The sequence below is a fragment of the Coccinella septempunctata genome, chromosome 1 (assembly GCF_907165205.1).
Source record: "Coccinella septempunctata chromosome 1, icCocSept1.1, whole genome shotgun sequence".
Taxonomy (NCBI): domain Eukaryota; kingdom Metazoa; phylum Arthropoda; class Insecta; order Coleoptera; family Coccinellidae; genus Coccinella; species Coccinella septempunctata.
The window spans coordinates 62,457,297-62,477,663 of NC_058189.1; the positions used below are offsets into that span (position 1 = coordinate 62,457,297).

The 20,367-nt window shown below is 38.7% G+C and overlaps 3 protein-coding genes across 4 annotated transcripts in view; 1 reads left to right on the plus strand and 2 right to left on the minus strand.

The window, feature by feature from the left end:
• The first annotated feature begins 15 nt into the window (after positions 1-15).
• Positions 16-15,162, plus strand: LOC123308536 (intraflagellar transport protein 172 homolog). Its single transcript, XM_044891247.1, has 20 exons — positions 16-154; positions 408-677; positions 853-1,076; positions 1,288-1,513; positions 1,573-1,759; positions 1,908-2,131; positions 2,334-2,683; positions 2,869-3,143; positions 5,330-5,708; positions 5,762-6,087; positions 7,833-8,110; positions 8,670-8,939; positions 9,012-9,380; positions 11,115-11,412; positions 12,379-12,688; positions 12,743-12,957; positions 13,087-13,388; positions 14,269-14,461; positions 14,524-14,768; positions 14,847-15,162. Exons 1-20 carry the CDS (start codon positions 116-118, stop codon positions 15,081-15,083), a joined length of 5,217 nt encoding a protein of 1,738 aa, XP_044747182.1. The 5' UTR covers positions 16-115; the 3' UTR covers positions 15,084-15,162.
• A 272-nt stretch (positions 15,163-15,434) lies between these two features.
• Positions 15,435-17,379, minus strand: LOC123312743 (regulation of nuclear pre-mRNA domain-containing protein 1B). The gene is made up of 6 exons (XM_044897213.1): positions 17,137-17,379; positions 16,843-17,076; positions 16,684-16,793; positions 16,430-16,625; positions 16,189-16,364; positions 15,435-15,707 (listed from the first exon to the last, which is right to left on the minus strand). Exons 1-6 carry the CDS (start codon positions 17,285-17,287, stop codon positions 15,561-15,563), a joined length of 1,014 nt encoding a protein of 337 aa, XP_044753148.1. The 5' UTR covers positions 17,288-17,379; the 3' UTR covers positions 15,435-15,560.
• A 376-nt stretch (positions 17,380-17,755) lies between these two features.
• The window catches only part of LOC123322660 (C-type lectin 37Db-like), a 30,318-nt gene continuing 27,706 nt past the window's right edge, over positions 17,756-20,367 (minus strand). For both annotated transcript variants that reach the window (XM_044910634.1, XM_044910635.1), the window contains one exon: positions 17,756-18,648. In XM_044910634.1, coding sequence (XP_044766569.1) covers positions 18,404-18,648 — 245 coding nt within the window. In that variant the 3' untranslated portion in view covers positions 17,756-18,403. The remainder of the gene's footprint in view (positions 18,649-20,367) is intronic.

Consider the following 20,367-nt stretch of genomic DNA (forward strand, 5'->3'; position numbering starts at 1 on the left):
AAAGTCTTTCATATATCCAGACAGTTTCCATAGCAATATTTTTGTTGATACAAACAAAATATTAAGGAAATTCTGATTTCAATGTACTAGTTTTTTTGTGTGTGTTAGCTGAAATATGCAGCTCAAGTACTCAAAAACTATAATTGAGGGTCAAGTGAGTAACATATTAATAATTTCCTGGTGGAAGTTATTGTAAAGCTCTGAAAAAGAATAATGACTACTCTGAGAATCCCTGAATTCTGTACAATTTTCAACTTGGGGGTGTTCACCAGTTGAAATTGTTTTATAATGGGATTGTATTTGAATTGGTTACAAAAGTTAAGAATTCTTTAAAGCTATATAATATATAAAGCGTTAAAGATCAGTTATTTTTCTCCATTGTCATTGATTCTGATGAATTTTATCAGGAGACAGACGCTAAAATATGTTCGATTTGCTGGTCGCCCAACAATAAAAAACTAGCTGTAGCTACCATTGACCGATACATCCTACTGTTCGATGAGAACGGCGAAAGGAGAGACAAATTTTCTACCAAGCCTTTCAATTCTGGCGCTGGCAAGAAGTCCTATATAATAAAAGCCATAGCATTCAGCCCCGATTCTACCAAACTAGCTGTGGCTCAAACAGACAATATAGTGTACGTGTATAAGATTGGAGAAAATTGGGGGGATAAAAAGGTAAGTCTTTTCCTATCCAGGCTTCTGGCAGATCTGGTGAAACCCATGTTTTCCATAGTTGCGGGCAAGTACCTGAAAATCGCACAGTGAATAAGATAAAATCAGAGTTATTTGCTGTTTACAAAGCTGAATTCAGAACTCTGGACGAAATATCTCACCGAGGGTCCATTTTCAGGCAATTTGCAACAAATTTCCTCAGTCCTCACCAGTAACATGTTTGACTTGGCTGATGACCGGTCCAGTGATATGCGGCCTTGCCGATGGTAAAGTTAGGCATCTCATGATGAAGAGCAATAAGTCTCAGAGCCTCTTTGCATCCGATAGCCTGGTTGTGTCACTTGCTTCCAACTCAAGAGGCACTGGATTTTTATCCGGACATGCTGATGGAAATATAATCAGGTACGTGTATTTATGTTCATCTTCTGATAATTTTTTTCAGTATAACCACCTGGGGAGAAGGTAGCACTCTTGTGTTTATACAACCTTCAGATCTATAATCAAGGGTAGTACATCCTCACCCATGTGCTTCATGTGTGAATAGTTCATGGGCTGAACCTCTGGAATGAACAGTTTGGAGGCTAGGTAGATATTTAAGTTTTTCTCGCTTCAGATATTTCGTCACTGCAGACCAGAATGGAGAAGAGGCACAAGGAAGGGTAGTTTTATATTCTGTACCACCCACTGCTCTAGCTTGGGCGCACGGATATATATTTGCAGCCGGTTGCGATATGAAGGTTTCCGTTTACAATGCCAACGGAAAACTCATGAAAGTGTTCGATTATATGAAGGAATATGAGCACGAGTTCACTCAGGCAGTTTGTAGCCCTAGCGGTCAGGTATTCATCGTCAACATAAGATTAAAACAAATGGGAGGATTGCAACAAGTCTTTTACAGGCGGTGGTCGTGGGCAGCTTTGATCGGTTGCATCTCTACATCTGGAACAACAGGAAATCTATGTGGGAGGAAACGCCTTCGAAGAAGATTGAGAATTTGTACAGTGTGACATCATTGGCTTGGAAGAAAGACGGCTCCAGGGTTGTTTGCGGTGGATTAGGGGGTACCGTTTTGATGTTCGAATCAGGTAATGTTCTGGAAATAATATCTTGGAACAAATATTAGTACATTTAATTACATATAACTTTTGCTCAACTCACAAGGGAGAGTTGGCATTTCGTGTTTGGTCTAACAATTCAAATGTCAAAGATACCGAAGTTGATCTTGAATTTCAGTACTGAGACGAACGGTATGGAAAGACAAGTTTGAGATCACTTACGTTGGTCCAAATCAGGTGCTTGTAAAGCCTCTGAATTCAACAGCAAGAGGGGTGATTCTCAAGTCCCAATATGGAGGCGAAATAGATGACGTTAAAATCATGGGTCACGACAGTTATTTGGTTGCCCGTACCGAAGAAACGCTCATGGTAGCAGCCCTACATAAAAATCTGCTCAGTGAGGTGAGTGATCTTATGAGGTACATTTGCTCTTAATTTGCAGCTTTTTTGAAATCATCCCCAACAAACGCCCACTATTCAAAAGTTCTAGTCTAGGCAATTTCACTTTAGGACAAACATGGCTGTCTTTGTCTCTTTTTAACTCCATTCCATGTTCAACCAAATCCACAGATTACAGAGTAGACCAAATCTGGACAAATTGCAGGTGCCATGGGATAACAGCGCGCGTCTGGAGAAGTTCTACTTCGAAAATCCTTCCGTTTGCACCATATTCAACGCCGGAGAACTCTCCCTGATCGAGTATGGGGAGAATGAGGTCCTCTGCTCGGTCAGAACAGATTTCGCCAATCCGCATCTGATGAGCGTGCGTCTGAACGAGAGGAACCAGTCGTTGGAGAACAAGAAGTTGGCCTATCTGCTGGACCTGAAGACGATTTGCGTCCTTAACTTGGTCAACGGCGTCACTATTGGCCAGATCACGAACGACTCCAAAATCGATTGGTTGGAGCTGAACGAGCTGGGACAGAAGCTGCTCTTTCGGGACAAGAAACAGAGGTTCGTATTAAGAGTGACGACCATGAAAAGGAGACCTTAATATTTGCTCTTAAGCCATCTTCTGTTTTTGCATAGAGCAGAGCATACAAATTCTTGGCGATCAATTCCTAAAGAATCAAGTAAAATCACTTCAAAAATGGTCTGGTATCTGATTGATAGTCGACATTTCAGAATTTACATTTCAGGTTGATTCTGGTTGATGTAATGACCAACGTGAAGCAAACAATCTTCACGGGCGTCAGTTTCGTGCAGTGGGTGGAGGGAAGTGACGTGGCAGTGGCTCAGGCAGATCACAACTTGGCCATTTGGTACAACATCGACATGCCGGAGAATCCGACGATGGTTCAGGTCAAGGGTGACGTTACGGACGTTGTAAGGAGCGATGGAAAAACAGAGGCTGTCTGTGTGGACGGAAACAACACTTTCTCCATCGAACTGGACGAGGGTTTGGTAGAATTCGGTAAGGAATATGCTCGATGACTCAGATATCACAAAACAAAGGCACAATGGTGAAAATAGTCTCGAGAATATAGAATTCACATAATAAATTCATGTTGGTCTGATAGTTTGCGTGGTGGGGCTGGCCGTACGAAAGAGTGTTGAAAATGGTAAAAAAAATTTCGAGCGTGTCAGATTTTTAGAGTATATGTTTGGACCCAAAGGAAGCTACTTCTCAAGGGAGTGACCAATTTGCTGAAACTTTTTAGGCTTTTTACTCCCAATCTCTGAAACAATATCAATTAAAAAATGAAAGAAACGATTTGCTCCTGCAAAGGCAAATTGTTGCCTGACAATGAACTGAAAATAAAGAACGTTGCAATTATATTTTTATATTGTAACAATTTGGACTTGATGCAAGGTCACAGCGGTCCTTTGAAAATGCAAAAAACTTGTACTTGCTCGAGCGTGTCAGATTTTCATACAGATGGTTAATCTCGATGTTTCAGACGTGTTGACCAATTAATCGGACACCAATCAGGGGGGGTTTCTTAATCTGACAGTTTGAAGATAAAAAAGGAATTTTTTTAAAATATCTCCCTTCTTGTACCCCTAATCGTTTCTGTATTCATTATGAAAGTTGCAGATAATAATATTCTGTACAACTTTTGTCTGAAGCAATTTTACATACTCTTAACCTTTTTCGAGTTAGAGGGCGATAAAGGCGGGGAGCTTAGCCACACATGCGAAAGGCCAAGGTCAATGTAGAAACCTAGTCTAATGTACAGGGTGGGCAAAATTGGTGATACCTAAACTACAACTTTTAAACCCAACGAGATAGAGAAAAATGAATGTATCATTCATGTCGTCTTTTTTCGAGAAACTAATAATGTCATCAACTGCATTCCTCTATCTCCTTTTGTTTTTGAGTTATAGGCCAAAATTTAAATTTGGGCGATTTCAACTTTGGTCAATATCTCCGTTTCTGTTTGCGTAGGATGTTGAAATGAAGACATTATAGAGACACTTTTTCGAAAGCAATCCAGTGGCGTACTATGATTTTTTCCAACAGGATATATTTTCTGAGCTATAACATAAAGTAGTGTTTTCTCTTATGAAAAGAGTAGTTTTAAATGACTTAGAAAGAATCGACATTTTTTTACCGTTTCAGAAATATATTATACTTCACCCTCAGTCTTTCTAAGTCATTTTTAACTACTGTTTTCATAAGAAAGAATACATCTTTATGTTATAGCTCAGCAAATATACCTGTTGGAAAGAATTATAGTACGCCACTGGATTGCTTTCGAAAAAGTGTTTTCATTTCAACATCCTAGCTTAAACAGAAACGGAGATAATGACCAAAGTTGAAATTTTAATTTTGACCTATAACTCGAAAACAAAAGAAGATAGAGTAATGCAGTTGATGGCATCATTAGTTTCTCGAAAAAGACGACCGTGATGTGCCATGCATTTTCCCCTATCTCGTTGGGTTGAAAAAGTTGTAATTCAGGTATCTCCAATTTTGTCCACCCCTGTACATTCATCGCCATATATCTCAAAAACGTTCAAACGTAGAAAAAATTGCTTCGGACAAAATTTGTAGAAACAGTTATGCTCTACAACTTTAATAATAAATGCGAAAACAATTTGAAGCCCAGGAGAGGAGATAATTCAAAAAAACTGATTTTTGTGACCTTTATGGCCAATTTTTATTATTTCGGCTTGCTGAAACTGTCAGATTATATTTTTTCTGTTATTCTCGAATCATTAGCTTCAATATAAGGAAAAAAGCCACCGCGCTCGAGAATTTACACGTGTCGTTTTTTTTTAATTTTGGCGCCCTTCCACAAATTTTCGTCACGCTTAAATTGTTAGAATATATACTTTTCAACAATGTAATTAATCACATTTATCTTAATCTGACACGCTCGAGTATGTTCAATGATCGTTTTTTCCTACTATTCAGACAGGCTGTCCTAGACAATTTCCCCTATATATAGGTCTAATTTTTGGTAAAGGTACTCTACAGGGTCAAAGGTATTTCCCCTTATATTGATCTGACACGCACGGGTAAATCCCGAATTTCCCTCTTGGGCTCCCCAACTATAAGAAAGATAGAGCGCTAGTCAACCAATGCAAGATATAACAGTTATGCGAAGTTGACAGGTCCGGCCTAGGTTCGTTACAGTATAATATTTGCTGCAGGCACAGCGTTGAACGATAACGACTACGGCCGCGCCGTGTTGTTCTTGGAGTCCATGGGGTCCTCGCCAGAATCCAAGGCCATGTGGCAAAACCTGTCGCAGATAGCCTTGAAGCAGCAGAATCTGACCTTGGCCGAAAGGTGTCAAGCGGCCCTGGGCAACATAGCTGCTGCGCATTTCCTCCACGAAACATCCAAGATAGGGCAGGAGTACGCCGAGAGGTTCAACGATTACAGCGCCAACTCCCCGGAAGTTCACGCCAGACTGTCGATCATCGAGGGCGACTTGAACACAGCCGAGAACATATTTTTGGAGCAAGGCGATATGGAGGGCGTCTTGCAGATGTACAAGGATCTGTATAAGTGGGATCAAGCCCTGCGGTGAGTACCCAGAAAGCTCCATTCAAGCTTATATTGAACCAAACATTTTAAAGGCTAGCGAAGCAGCGCAACTACGAGAACTACAAAGACCTGCAGGACGAATACATGAGGCTGCTGAAAGATACGAATCAGTTCGAGAGGGTCGGCGAAGTCCTAGAGACCGAGGGCAAGTACGAACAAGCGTTGGTGATGTATTTGAAATCGAAGAAGCTTGTGAGGATACCGAGTCTGCTGTTTCAACATACCGAGCTCATGGAGGACGCGAACCTGGTGTCGAACGTGCTGAAGCAACTGCTGAAGTACGAGCTGTACGAGGCCGCCGCTGACATTTACGAGAAGTTGGACAAACCGGACCTTGCATTGGAGTGTTACAAAAAAGGTGAGGGGAAATTCAGAAAGAGGACAGATCAATTGGGATGATTCATTACTACTTTAGGATTTTGAAGTGAAATTTAACACAAACAATGCAGCACGGCAATAAGTTTTCACACATTTGGGGCGGCAGCTTCCCCAATAGTGTTCTGTAATAAGCTACACTGCGCAAAAAATTAACGCATATTATGGAAATCTCAAATTTATTCTACAACTGAAGGTGTTCTCAATGATAATTATTTTTATCAGAATTATGCAAGCATATGTTATCCCCTTTTAACGGTTTTCTTCAATACAGATGTTTTTTTCCCAGCAGGAATGAAAAAAAATGTATTATCAGATTTTGAATGTATTGGCTCCATTCTAAAATCTCGATCAATTCTAGTGATCAATAGTTTTTCTTTTCGCAATTTGGCCCAAGAGGAATGTGCCCAAGCGGTAGTTTTGCGAGAAGAAGGGTGGACATGCACAAGAATTGCAGAAAGGTTTGTAGTTTCCCATACAAGTGTGTCCAGAATGTTGCAGCGATTCAGGGAGACAGGTATGAATGTCCGAAGACCAGGACAGGGTAGACCACGGGTAACAACTGCCATTCAAGAACGTTACTTGAGAGTTTCTTAGTTAAGACAACGGTTTGCAACCGCTCGCCTCCTTCAAATTCAGCTTGAGCAAACTCATGAGGTGCAAATTAGCACTCAGACAATAAGAAATCGCCTCAGAGAATATGATTTAAGGCCTCGTGTCGCGGCAAGAGGCCCAGCTCTTACCTCAGCCCATCGAAGGGCGCGTTTGGATTTTGCGAGAGAGCATATCCATTGGGAAGAAGCCGATTGGGAAAGAGTTCTCTTCACAGATGCTTATAGATTCTGCCTCTACCATTGTGATCGAGGTTCCCTTGTATACAGACGTCCACATGAAAGATATGCTCAGTGCAATTTCCTGAATACTACTGGTTTCGTGGGAGGATCGATTATGGTATGGGGTGGAATATCTTTGACTGCTCGCACAGACCTAGTGGTCGTTGATAATGGAGCTATGAATGCTGATAAGTATATACGGAACATTCTTGAAGAGCATGTAGTGCCATTTGCCCCATACTTTGGTGAAAATTTCATTTTTATGGACGATAATGCTAGACACCAACGTGCGCTCATCGTTCAGGAGTACCTTGAAGAGGTCTCTCGAATGGAATGGCCAGCAAGAAGTCCAGATCTCAATCCGATTGAGCAGGTTTGGGACAACCTCAATAGAAGGCTGAGAAGTTCAGAAAATCATCCAGCTACTCTTAATGACTAAGGAATGACTCGGAGAAATCTGGGAAGAATTAGATCAGAACATTTTAAGATCACTCATTTTGAGTATGAACCGTCGTTGCCGAGCTGTAATTAACTTAAGGGGTGGAAATACCAAGTATTAAATCACTTATCAGCATTTCAGTATTTTGAAAATTGTTCATTTCTCTTCTTTCACATAAGATTCGGTGAAATCCTGAATTTTTCGTCCATTTAATGTGTCTTGTTTCGTTCAAAACCTTTCCGAGAGAACATAAAAAATAAGTTATAAAGTCAATCTAGAGTTAACTTTCATTAAAATTGAGATTTTCAGAATGTGCGTTAATTTTTTTGCGCAGTGTATTTTACAAAACTGTTTACCAAATCGTTCATCACTCATACACCAGTGCTGCCTAGATTTCACTTTGAAATTGCAATCACTCTTTATCTATCAACATCGGATGTGTTCTTTACACGACAGGTAAATCTTGGAGCAAGGCTGTGGAGTTGGCTCGGGTCAGAAGTCCCGATCAGGTGGTGGAGCTTGAGGAACAGTGGGGCGACAGTTTGGTGGAGACCAAACAGATGGATGCTGCCATCAGCCATTACATCGAGGCTGGAGCTACCCTGAAGGCTCTGGATGCTGCGGTCGGTGCTAAGCAATGGAAGAAGGCTGTTCATATCATTAAAGTGCTGGAGGTTTCAGATTCGATCAAGAAGTACTACGTGGCAATAGCTAATCATTTTGCTTCGGTGAAGGTGAGTTTTTTGAAATTTTTGGAAGATAAGTTCCCAATGCATGTGACATTACTCATCTGTGGATCTTTCAAACAGAGTTGTATTCAGCCAAAGTACCCAATTCCCCAATTGTTCAAATTTCATAGATACTTTTCGGTTTTTGAATATCATATATAATAAAATATGAAGAATACTTTTATTTTACAAAACGACCAAAACGTTCAAATATTCATTAGATAGCGTCCAACTTAGTTTCAAGAGTTGGGTTCTTTGAATTTTGGGTATTTTTATGGTACGTTATGGTCATAATGAGAAAACTGGAAGATGTGGGTGATCTTTTGTGTTCGAAAAAGATTCATCAAATAAATGAAAAACTATATATTCCGAAATTCGATAAAACCTTCTATGAGAAGATAGCTGTATCTTTTAAACCGAGACGATTGGGAAAAAATGGTAAGGAAAAAAAGTGTTTCTTTTGACCTCAAGAATCTACTGTTGAAAAATTTATACGAGTCAAAACAATCTTCCAAAAAAGAAGTGAGACTTTGCGTTCACACTTTCCTTACTTTCATATTTTCAGGAATATGCCCTGGCTGAAAAATTGTACATAATGAGCGGGATGTACAGAGAAGCAGTGAACATGTACAACAATGCCGGACAATGGGAAAACGCCCACAATCTAGCATCCGAATATCTAGAGCCGGACGAAGTATCAACCATGTACCTGAAACAGGCTGAAATCCTAGAGGAAGAGAAGAAATACAGGGACGCCGAGAAGTTGTATCTATCGGTGAATTCGCCGGACATGGCCATAGCTATGTATAAGAGGGCGGAACAATATGATAATATGGTACGAAAAAATTTTCATCTGAAGAATTGTATTTCCAGAATACAGGCTGGATTTTTAGAAATGAATTTTCAGGTGCGTCTGGTAGAGAGATACCACCCAGACCTGCTACAGACCACGCACATGCATCTCGGCCAACAGCTGGAGGGACAGGGCAAATACAGGGGGGCCGAAGTCCAGTATCTGGCGGCAGGCGAATGGAAAGCCGCCATGAACATGTACAGGGGTGTCAATATGTGGGAGGAGGCGTACAGAGTGGCGAAACAGAACGGCGGACCTAGAGCGGCCGAGCAGGTTGCGTTTCTGTGGGCCAACACACTGCCCATAGATTCGGCCATAAAGCTGCTCAATAAGTACGGGATCTTGGACGCTTGCATCAACTACGCATGCGAAACGTTCCAGTTCAGTTTCGCTTTCCAGCTGAGTAAGAATCTTCCAGTGAAGGTAATAAGCTCCCATAGTCCAAACCTTTATGTATCTTGTTGTCCCTGATGAATACCAATGGTGACAATGAGCATAAACACCCTATACCATAATTTCAACAGTGTGGTGCACATGCTTTTTCACAAAAAATTGAGAATCTCGTGTTTCATTCTGCATTATCAACCTTGCATGACCATAATCCATGTCCCAACAGAATCTATATTCATTACGAAGAAAAATTTATCCCATCCAAAGTCCCAGTTCAGCTGCACCAAGCCAGTCGATCACTTCGCTGTCTTGGAGTGAGAGTGATTTTCACGTCTTCTAGTCATGATGAACACTTCTACTGACTCAAAAAAATACATTACTATACTCCATTCACATCTATTTTAGCAGTCGGTTGGCCATGAAATAATTTTCTCAAGTTTCTGTAACTAGAACTACGGAGTAAGGTTGGCACTCATGAAATGTCGAATTACGAAAATGCCGAAAGTGATTGAAAAAAGAGACAGGTTTTCAGGAAGTGCTATTCAGAATTCAGGTCCGCTCATTCAAATAGTTATACCCTGATATTCTCAAATCCGCAATACGTCAGACGGTAGCGAACATATTCAATGTAAGAGAATTTATATTTATTTATATAGGTTTGTTCGTAGAGTAGTTCACAACGGTTGTGAACTGTACAGAGCAAGCGCAATTCCATTTTAGGCTAGGGAAAATCCATCTGCGCTTGCTCTGTACAGTTCACCACCCTTGTGAAACACTCTACGAACAAAGCCTATAATGTTTCATCTGAATCCAAACGACTTATATTTCAGCTGAATATTTCCACAATCAGAAAGATTGGGAATGAAGAGGATGACAAAGAATCTCCTTCTATTGGGAGAACTGGTGGCATTTGAGAATTTTATGTTTGAGTGAATTAATGCGAAAAGTTCACTACAGGATTTTCGATGAATGTCATCGTAGAAAAGTTCCCGAAAATTGATTTTACTTTTTTATTTTTCATTTGACTTGTCCTATACATTGTAAATGTCTTAAGGTACAAGTAAATACCTAGTTACTATTATTAAATCAATGTATTAAGATGGACAGCCACAAATACGCGCCAGTTGTCCTGTTAATTGTTTATTCATGTGAAATTTTTGTTCAAAGGTGAAGTTTATCTTGACTTGAAACTTCCTTCAATTCCTTTTACTTATATTGATGCAAGATGGTTTTTGTTGAAGAATTTAACAATTTTGTAATTATCTGTTAATTCCTTCGGGAGATACCCATTCCCAACCACTGCATCATATGCATTTCATCTTCGGGTTAATATTTTTGAAATCCACAACTCATGTAACGTATTCAAACTTTAGCCAAAGAAGATTAACGAAAATTAACTCTTCTCAAGCTAGTGCATATTATGATATAATACTGATCTCTTATATTTTCCATGCAAATAACTAGATTTGGTATTCCTTCAATCAGTTTGTATAAACTTCAATTATGTTCGTCACATATTTTCCGAAGAGATTCGACATTGTGATAAAATACGTAATAACAGAAACTTTTACGTAGAACGGGCAACATAGCGTTGATTTAAAACCCAAAAATGTTTTGACAAGCTTCATAACCACATATTTTCGTACTATACAGAGTGAAATGTGTCAAATTTCCATGGCCAACTGAGTGCTAAAATAAATGTGAATGGCGTATAGGTGTTATAATTTCTGTCATATTTATATGAATAACCATTACTTCACCCAACAGAATAAGGAGGTCCATTACAAATACGCCATGGCGTTAGAGGACGACGGCAAGTACGTCGAGGCGGAGGAGGAATTCATCAAAGCCGAAAAATCCAAAGAGGCCATCTTCATGTACATCCACGCGAAAAACTGGATGGACGCCTTGCGCGTAGCGGAAACTCACGATCCGACCTCAGTGGCAGACGTTCTGCAGGCACAGGCTGCGCAGTGCTTCAACGACAAAGAATTCAGCGAGTTCGAGTCTCTGCTTCTGAGGGCCCAGGTGCCGGAGTTGATCGTGCAGAAGTATAAGTCGACAGGTGAGCGTTTTGGCCTTGCCATGACCAGTTTCCAATGAAAAAATGCAAGTGTAGCATTCTTTAAGGGCTTTTCGAGAAGATTAACATCTTTATCACATAGCTCTTTGAGTCCACTGCTGAATATAGGCCTCTCTTTTGTCATCCCAATATCTCCGATGCCACTGCAATCTAGTCTGGTGTTATTTTCTTCAGATCGTCTGTCTGTAGTGTTGGTGGTCTTCCTCTACTTCTCTTGTCAGCCCGAAGTATCCGATCCAGGACCTGGATCTCTGCGTCATAAGACATGATCGGTGGCATGCACTGATTGAAAGCTCTTCTTTTTAGTGTCAGTAGTAGTAGTAGTAAAAATTCCATAAGCTCAAAGCTATAATGTTCATAACATAAAATGTACACTCTACATCAACAGTCGTTGGATGTTTCTATTTAACACTTCCAAATGCCGCCAAGCCTAGTGTAATTCTTCTCTGCAATTGACAAGTCTGATTACCTGAGCAGTTGCGGAAAAGTTTAAAGGGGAATTTTGCTTGTAAAAAAAGTGTGGGTCTTTCATATAATTTTTTTTGAGCAGCCCCCTGCTTATATACAGCCCCTTAAAGATGACATATGTAGCCCAAAGCTCCTTCAGCATGTCCTTGGCCTCACCCAGATCATCTGTAGTCAGCACTATGTTCCCTGCGACGCCCAAATGACTTTTCAACATATATTCTAATTCCTTCACCGAAACAGTACACGGCTGTCTTAGAGCATGCGTTCAAGAAGTTTGAGTCGCAGAATGTAGGACTAAGAAGAATTCAGTTTACCGATAATCTGGCTATTTGTGTCATAAACACGATGTTAGAAGGTTAATTCATAAAAACGCTCTTATTTACAGACTCTTTCGAATCCTGGTATTACCATGCCCGATCAAAATAACTTTCTTGTAGCATTTTGAAGGAGGCACATCTCTATTTTTAATACATATTGCAGGAATGTGGGTGGACGCGTTGAGGGTCAGCAAGGATTACCTACCCCATCTGTACCCCTCTCTTCAATCCGAGTACACCAAATCTCACCAGTATCAATTAGGGGACAAAAGCATAGAGACCATCCTTTCGCAGGCTAACGAATGGGCGCTAGCCGGACAGCACAAGCAAGCCGTTGATTGCCTTCTCCAAGTGGACACGAGCATTGCTGATCCGCCGATTGTGAAAAGAGCACTGATTAGGGCCGCCGATGTGGTCAATAAGTTTCTGTTCGGTCAAGAAGCCGTCGATATCATCAAAGTGTTATCACCAAGGTGAGGATAAGCTATTTATCGAAATTCCGCGTAAATTTCATGGTTTTTCTGCAGGTTGGCGGAAATGGGCGAGCATGAACACGCGGCTCAGTTGTACATAAGTGTCGAAATGTATAAAGAAGCCATTGACACGTTGATTGCGGCCGAGGATTGGAGCAGAGCAAGGAAGATCGCCAAAGAGTTGGACCCGGTCTACGAAAATTATGTGGAAACTAAGTACAAAGATCGTCTACTCAAGAAGGGAGATGTGGAACAACTGGCTGATGTGGGTAAGATGCGAAATTCTCTCCAACATCATAATTTGATTAATGGTGAAGCTTATATGCCTGCTGGCCACTTTTCATGCATACTTATGGTCCAAATTCGCTATCCTCCTATTATTCGTTGTTTTTTTCCAGATATAATCGGGGCTCTGGATCTTCTGGCAGAACAAGGCCAATGGAACCGCTGCCTGGAAAAGGCCAAGACCCATAACCCTCCGATATTGCACAAATACGTCGCGCTATACGCCGCCAAACTTCTGAAAGACGGTTTCGTCAAAGAAGCGTTGAATCTTTATTCTGTTCACGGCGCGCCAGCTATGCCCCAGAATTTCAACATTTACAATCATATCGCCACTGAAATGTTCGCGCTAACCGATCTTTCCGGACCGGATAGTTACAACGATTGGGAGAAATTGAGGCAGATGCTGTTTGAAATTGTGAGTCCTCTCAAAGGGAAAAACTGCTTGGTAGCATTAGTTGGAATATTGAAACTAAATGTATTTTTAACGAAGCAGTGACAATTTCTTGCCGTGTCCGTACAAATTTTTCGATATTTCACCCATTAAGGAGATTTAGAAGATCTAGGGAAGGATATAACTTAATTTATCCTTCACTCAAGATAAAATGGTAAATCTTTGTTATAAAAGTACTGGTTGCAGGGAAAACCCTAGCCTATGTTCACACTGGAGCTATAAGAGAGTGCCTAACTAGGGCACTAGAGACCATTACAGATCTCACACCCTTTCATCTGGTGATAGATCACCATGAGGCCTGCCCTAAGAATATCAAGGATAGGTATGATGAGAGTAGTAGGAATCGAAAAGTCTGCACATCTATGACTTAGAAAAGGTAACATTCTTGAAGCCATCCCTGGAGTTTATTAGAACTCTGGAACTAGACGGCTCTGATTGGGAAGCACAATGGATCTCAAGCTCGCAGTGCAGCATAACCCTTTTCAAAATCTACAATCCTTCGACTGCCTTCTCAGTATTATCTCACATATACCTAGAAGATATGGGAACCAGTACATACCACTTGTTGGTAGTCTGACAAAGCATTGGTTTTTGTTGAAATCTACTGCTTGATTTTTAAACATTCACTCCTATCAGCCATAAAAACGTTAGTGTCATAGATTATCCAAAGATTTCATCTATTACTAGGTGTTTATTAGTATATAGATAAATAAAGCAGAAAAAATAATGAAAATCAAATTTTCTGAAGAATAATGCAACACAGCAAGAAATTTGTATGCATTGATATATTGTTCAAATTCTTTATGAGAAAAAATTGAAATAAAATGATGACATTGGTTCACAGTTTGAAAGTCTTGAAACTATAAACCACGAAGTGAAACATCATTTTTACAATCTTTTGATGATTTCACACTTTTACGCATTGAGAGCCACATGCAGGGAAGTACCTTCATTGAAGTCAATAGCCGTGAAAATAAGCTGCGCTCTTCTCAGATACTCAGACATAATCCCAGCAGATAAGGCATACTATGAAGCAGGTAAAAAAGGGCTTATTGCGTTAATTGTAAATCTGAGAATTAATATTTTATTAATTCTTCAGGAATGGATATGAAGAGTGAAGGTAGATACTCAGAAGCCTTTGTATTCCTGAATCATTACTTGGATCTATGTGAGGCCATTGAGGAAGGTGAGGGACAACTGGTCGATCATTCGGATTTAGTTCAAACTGATTTTCCATCGAATGTGCCGATTCCAAATCAACTTTATCTGAGAGATGAACCTGAAGAACATGACAGCGTAAGAGAATGGGTTCTTACTGTCAGCATGGACCAAAGAATTGAACAGGTGAAACAAACTCTGATTTTACTTCACAACCATTTGAAGACCATTCATTCGAGAATTAAATGACTTGGTCTATTTCAGACTTTGCCGCTGGATGACAGACAATTGTACGCTTCAAGTTTGCAGCAGGGAGAGTCGCCCTGCATTGTAACAGGATTTCCTGTGCGTAAGCAGCCTGTAGTTTTCAGCAAGAATAACATGCAGGCGAATAAAGACGCTTGGTCCAAACTCAACATGGGGGCCAAAATGGCACCAGAGTCGAATGTGTCGAACGTTCTATCATTCCTGCAGAAGTGGTGTGGAACACCAAGTGTTTAATGTTTTTAATTATTGGTGTTATGTTTAGGTGATTTTATCGATTTGTTTTTTCTGGTATATATTGATAATAAATAGGTAAAACAAAAATTCTGGCTTCATAATTTTTCATCAATTTGTGTCAGTTCATTCCCCCATACAATAGTGGAACTTATCACGTTTGTTGGAAGAGCCTATAGCAAAGAAAGGCTCTAAGACAGGGTAAAGGGTATAATAATCGTTTCATTACGTTAACAACTTCTTTCGGTGGTGGCCCAATGTACAGATCTGATAATCATAATGTACGTCTTGAGGAAATATGTAGGCACAATTTAATTTTTCAGTTTCAGTGTTAAATAATGAAAAAACTAGTAGTATCACATCAACGACAAACAATCTGATTTTTATTATGCTTTTCGATATTCTTACAAATAAAACAATTATAATATCTTCTACTAAAACTTAATTTAACTAAAAGTAGCAGTTTAAAACGAGATATTTTCATTGCATAAATAGATTTTCCGCAGAAGGTAGTGGTTGAAGACCTCCAGTGACGTCAGGAAGTTGGGTTAGATCAGGCAGGTTTTGTATGTGAGCTCGGAGCTCTTGTCGAACATTGTAAACTTTGGCAAGTTTTTCTTGGTACTCCTAATGAAGAAGAAATCAATCAATGTAAGACCATAACACCGAGGAAATTGAACTCGTTTTTATGAAATTAAAGCACAGTACAGACAAATATAAATGTTAACTTTTAAACAAAACTGCCACGAATAAAGCTTTTGTTACTAAGGGCATGCTAATGTCTTTAAAAAAAGTTCTAGATGGTGGACTAAACATTCCCTGAAGTTCAATGTGATTTTATTAAATTTCAAGTGCAGTATGTATACCTACTAAAATCGACATAATTTTCAAGCAAGCAAGCATAAAACTTCAGAGTTCACCAGGACCCCAAAAAAATAGCTAGCTATGCCAATGGTTGTTAGCAACATTTATATTAATATATATGAGATACATATAACTATATTATTTATTGAAGCAATCGTTATCTGTTATGATGACAATGAAAGATTAATCATAAAACCAAATTTATCATCCCAACATAAAACTAGCTAATTCAAAAAACACTTACCTCTAATTTATGTTCAGCTTGAGCCAATAATTCTTGTTGTAGCTCTAAAAAGTCCCTCAACATGGATGAAACTTTCTTCCTATGATCCATTTCTGTTGCCAGTCTTTCATTATAAGAATTCAGTAAACAAACAGCTTCATTAACCTGAACACTTAATTTTTCAGCTTCAGCTCTGTCTGTAAAAAAATTGAGCATTCTAAATATGTTTCATACTTATTTCACTTAAAATACTCCTTCCTACCTTCAATCTTAGAAAGCAATGATACTTCTGCAACTTCTTTGGGAAGTTGTGCAATCCTCTGTCGTACAATTTCATCAGCAGAAGCTATATTGCATTCTAAGTCCCTGATAGCTTTAATTAACTCCTCAGGTTCTGGTGGGTCGCCAGCAGGGGTACGAGGACTCAAATGAACATGTGTTTCTAGTTTCCCATCAACCTATCAAGGAAAACCAAGCGAGTAAGTTGAGTACAATACTAGTTTCCAAGATTCATACCTCAACCATCACTTCATTCTCTGATTTTTTTCTTTCTCTAGCTGGACTCGTACTCTTTTTATGGTTAGTTTTACTTTTTTTCTTTGGTGGCTGTGCCTCTGATCCTAAAACTAAATTCTCACATGATTTTTTTATCCATTGTTCAAAATAAAAACTTACGCAGAGCATGTCTAAACTCCGTTATTTGAACTTTAGTGTAGATTTCTCTATCCGTCCAAATACCTAAGAGCCTCTCAAGAGAATTTACAGTTTTTTCATCACATCCTGACATATGTTCAAAAGCTTTATTCAAAACTGCAGCGAATTCTTCTCCATATTCAGGGCCTTTCTTCCTGCTATTCTGAATAACATCATTCGCTAGATACATATGAGTCAGTTTTTTCGAATCTTTCGCTGAAACGGAAGAATATATGATCAATCCATTATTCTTCATGAATAAAAATCAATGTTTACCTTTTAGCAGTTCCCTGAACCATATTTTCACAATTGTGGCATAGTGTTTTCGATGATGAATGAGCCATAACGATAAAGTTTGAATACTTTGCGAGGAATTATTTAGATCAGCCAATTTTTTAACGAAAGCACTTTCTGTGAAACCAGACATTATGTTGAGTAATTAAATATTGAAAATTTGATCATTAGAATGCTGAATAGACTTTCGGTGTCTGCAAATTCTAAATTGACAACTTATATAAATATAACCTAACAAACAATAATTTTTCTATGGCGATCAAGATCAAGGAGTCAAGTTGGTTATCTCTTCTTCATCAAGATATTTCTACTTTTCGATTCAATATATCTTAAAATTGAATATTCATGGGGGACTTTTCGACATTCAGTGTTGAACGTGAATTATTTTCATGCCTTTGAGTATAATCATATTGAAATGTTTCCAACGGTTTTTACTAGATATGGTGGATGCGAAAAATGAAGATTTTCTGTGTTTATTTCTTTTTGTACGAAATAAATATAGATTATTCATTTTCGAAGTAGTAATATGTTTTTTCTGGCTCAGAGGAATATTTATAAAAGGAATACCTAAATCGCTTGTAGGTAATGATAAGAAAAACAGTATTTTCAGATTGGTTTTATTAACATGAGCTGTATCACACTGTATTTATCTGTAGTTTTTCTTGACTATCACATCATACATCTATCTACTTACAAATACAATTTGTAATAATAAGAAGCAGATGGTACACCAATTGGTCCACCGGTATTGACTAGACAAGATTTTATATTTCGTTTGAATTGGTGTTGCCTCATTCATTTTCTTATTTTCAACCCATCATGCAGTTTTTACTTAAAATAATACCCTTTTACGGTTTTGATTAATTGCTATCAATTATTTACAGGTAATGGTAAATTTCTAATGTTTGCATTGCATTATAAAATAACAATTATAGCACATTTTTTTCCTGATTTTAGTGGATTCCCAAGATGAAAAAGTTGCAGATATATTTGTTATTTCACTTCGTTACACTGTCTACGAAATTTCACTGGATGTCATAGAGCAGAAGGATGTCTCTCATAGGTCACAGTGTTTATCTACGATAAGTCATGTCATGTGTGTTCTGGAAAGCACTGAATCCAAAAATACAGGGTAGTGTCCAGAACATTTTGGCTTCATGAGCTACGCAGACGATTAGAGCAAATCGTCAGTTGGTACAACAATATAACTCAGTTATTATCACAAAAGTGCGATTTTGTCCGAATCTCCTCACTGCACCTCACAAACGAAATAAGTCTCGAAGGAGCATGGTGAATCGTTCCATTTCAACCCTCGTCCGTCCCTGTTCCACAGTTCCAGGCAATTTTCTTCCTCCCCGTTTTCGTACTGGAAATTGTTAGGCTCTCCAGCGTTCCAGTTGGTGAAGGTTACCGGTCTTCCAGTGGCCATCCAGAAGAATTTGCCCTCATCTGCCAAATCGGTACCAGAGGTCCAGAAGTGCTCATTTCCAAACCCTGCAACAGGCAAGAAAAAAACTAAATTAATGATGAGCATGGATGGGATTTCATGTATCTGTAGCGAATTGAAGAAAAAACTAATTTGGTGAGTTGAATTTTTTTTTTGCAGAATTGATTCGAAATAGTTCCATGATTTTGGAAGTAATGAAACTTTGAACGAGTGACTTTTTTATAATCACTTTTAATTTCCAATTTACAGTAAAAAATTGATGGCCTCCAGGTTTTTCTCATTTTGAGCAACTCTTGAAATAATTATTTTTCAAGGGTTGCTTGTTCATTAATGAACAAAATAGAAAAATATTGGTCAAGTGAATTTTCGGGGATTGATAGCAAAAGAATCTAACCGATTTAAATCAGGAGAATGGGCTGGCTACGAGATATAGTAGGTACCATATCGCCCTATCCATACGAATAACATATACAGATATGCATTGACCCTGCTGATGTAGCAAAGATTATATAGTTAACTCTATAATCTTTGCTGATGTGTATCATAGACATAGAGACATGGACTGTGCCTTCCCTTTCTATCTATGCATGAAATACGGTCAGAAAAAGTGACAGAGAGAAACGCACGTCGGGCATGCAATTGTCTTTTTCTAGAATTTTGATTGGTCCACACTCACCTCTATGTGAATAAAAAAGAGACAGGTAAATGCCCGACGATCATTTTTCTCTTTCTATCAAAAAGACAATTTCATGCTGACATTGCTCAGTCCAGTCCATAGACATAGAGACATGTCACATTTTTTTCGTATTTCATGCATAGATAGAAAGGGAAGGCACAGTCCATGTCTCTATGTCTATGATGTGCCATAGAATAAACCGTTTTATAAATAATTCAGAGGGTGTCATACCATTTTGGAATCCTTATTAAATGCGCCAACTTTTAAAGTTATTTTCCCAATTCACAATTTCTTTGAGTAAGTATTAATTTTATGAATTTTAAATATTTGGTTGCGTAAACTTGACATTTTCTTCTAAATTTCAGGCCAGAGTATGAAGAAGCATAATTCAGGATTATATAAGAAAAAAATATATAGAAAAGTATAAGATTAAAACTGGTAGCTATATGAGTAAAAAGACCACCATAGAGTGTAGATTTTCTCGATTTTTTCAGATGAATCAGATGTCTATAATTTCTAAAATACGTAATTTTTTTAAAATTTTTCTGATAACCATTGACTTGGCATATCACCGGGTTTCGGCTTGACGTTGACATCCGGGACACTCTGTATAAAATATTCGTTCCATATTCTTCACATCGAATGAGGATTTCCTATATTCCAACGATGATCGGTAAAAGAAAGCTCCCAAACATCACGTTGACTATTACATTCACCGTTACCAGTATGCTAATCTCTTCGTCTCTTCTATAACCTTTCGCTTTTTATCAAAAGAGTTGAAATATTGGCGTTCAATTTTATGGCATCATTTATGGACAATAAAGTCGCATAATGTAAGTCCGGAACCAGTCGATGAATTCATTCAGGAGGAAAAAGCTGCTTAGATGACCGAAGAATTTCTTTCCTCACGTCATGAGTAAACAGTGACGACAGTTTGAAGAATCCTCTTACCACAGATTACAAAGAATTTTTTTTTGTAATCTGTGCCTCTTACGAAAGGGGACTCGATACATAAGTGGAGTTTCCGAATAAAATGGCGATTCTTAGGGGTGTGAATCTTTGGGAGGTCCTCAGAAGATGTTAATCTCAA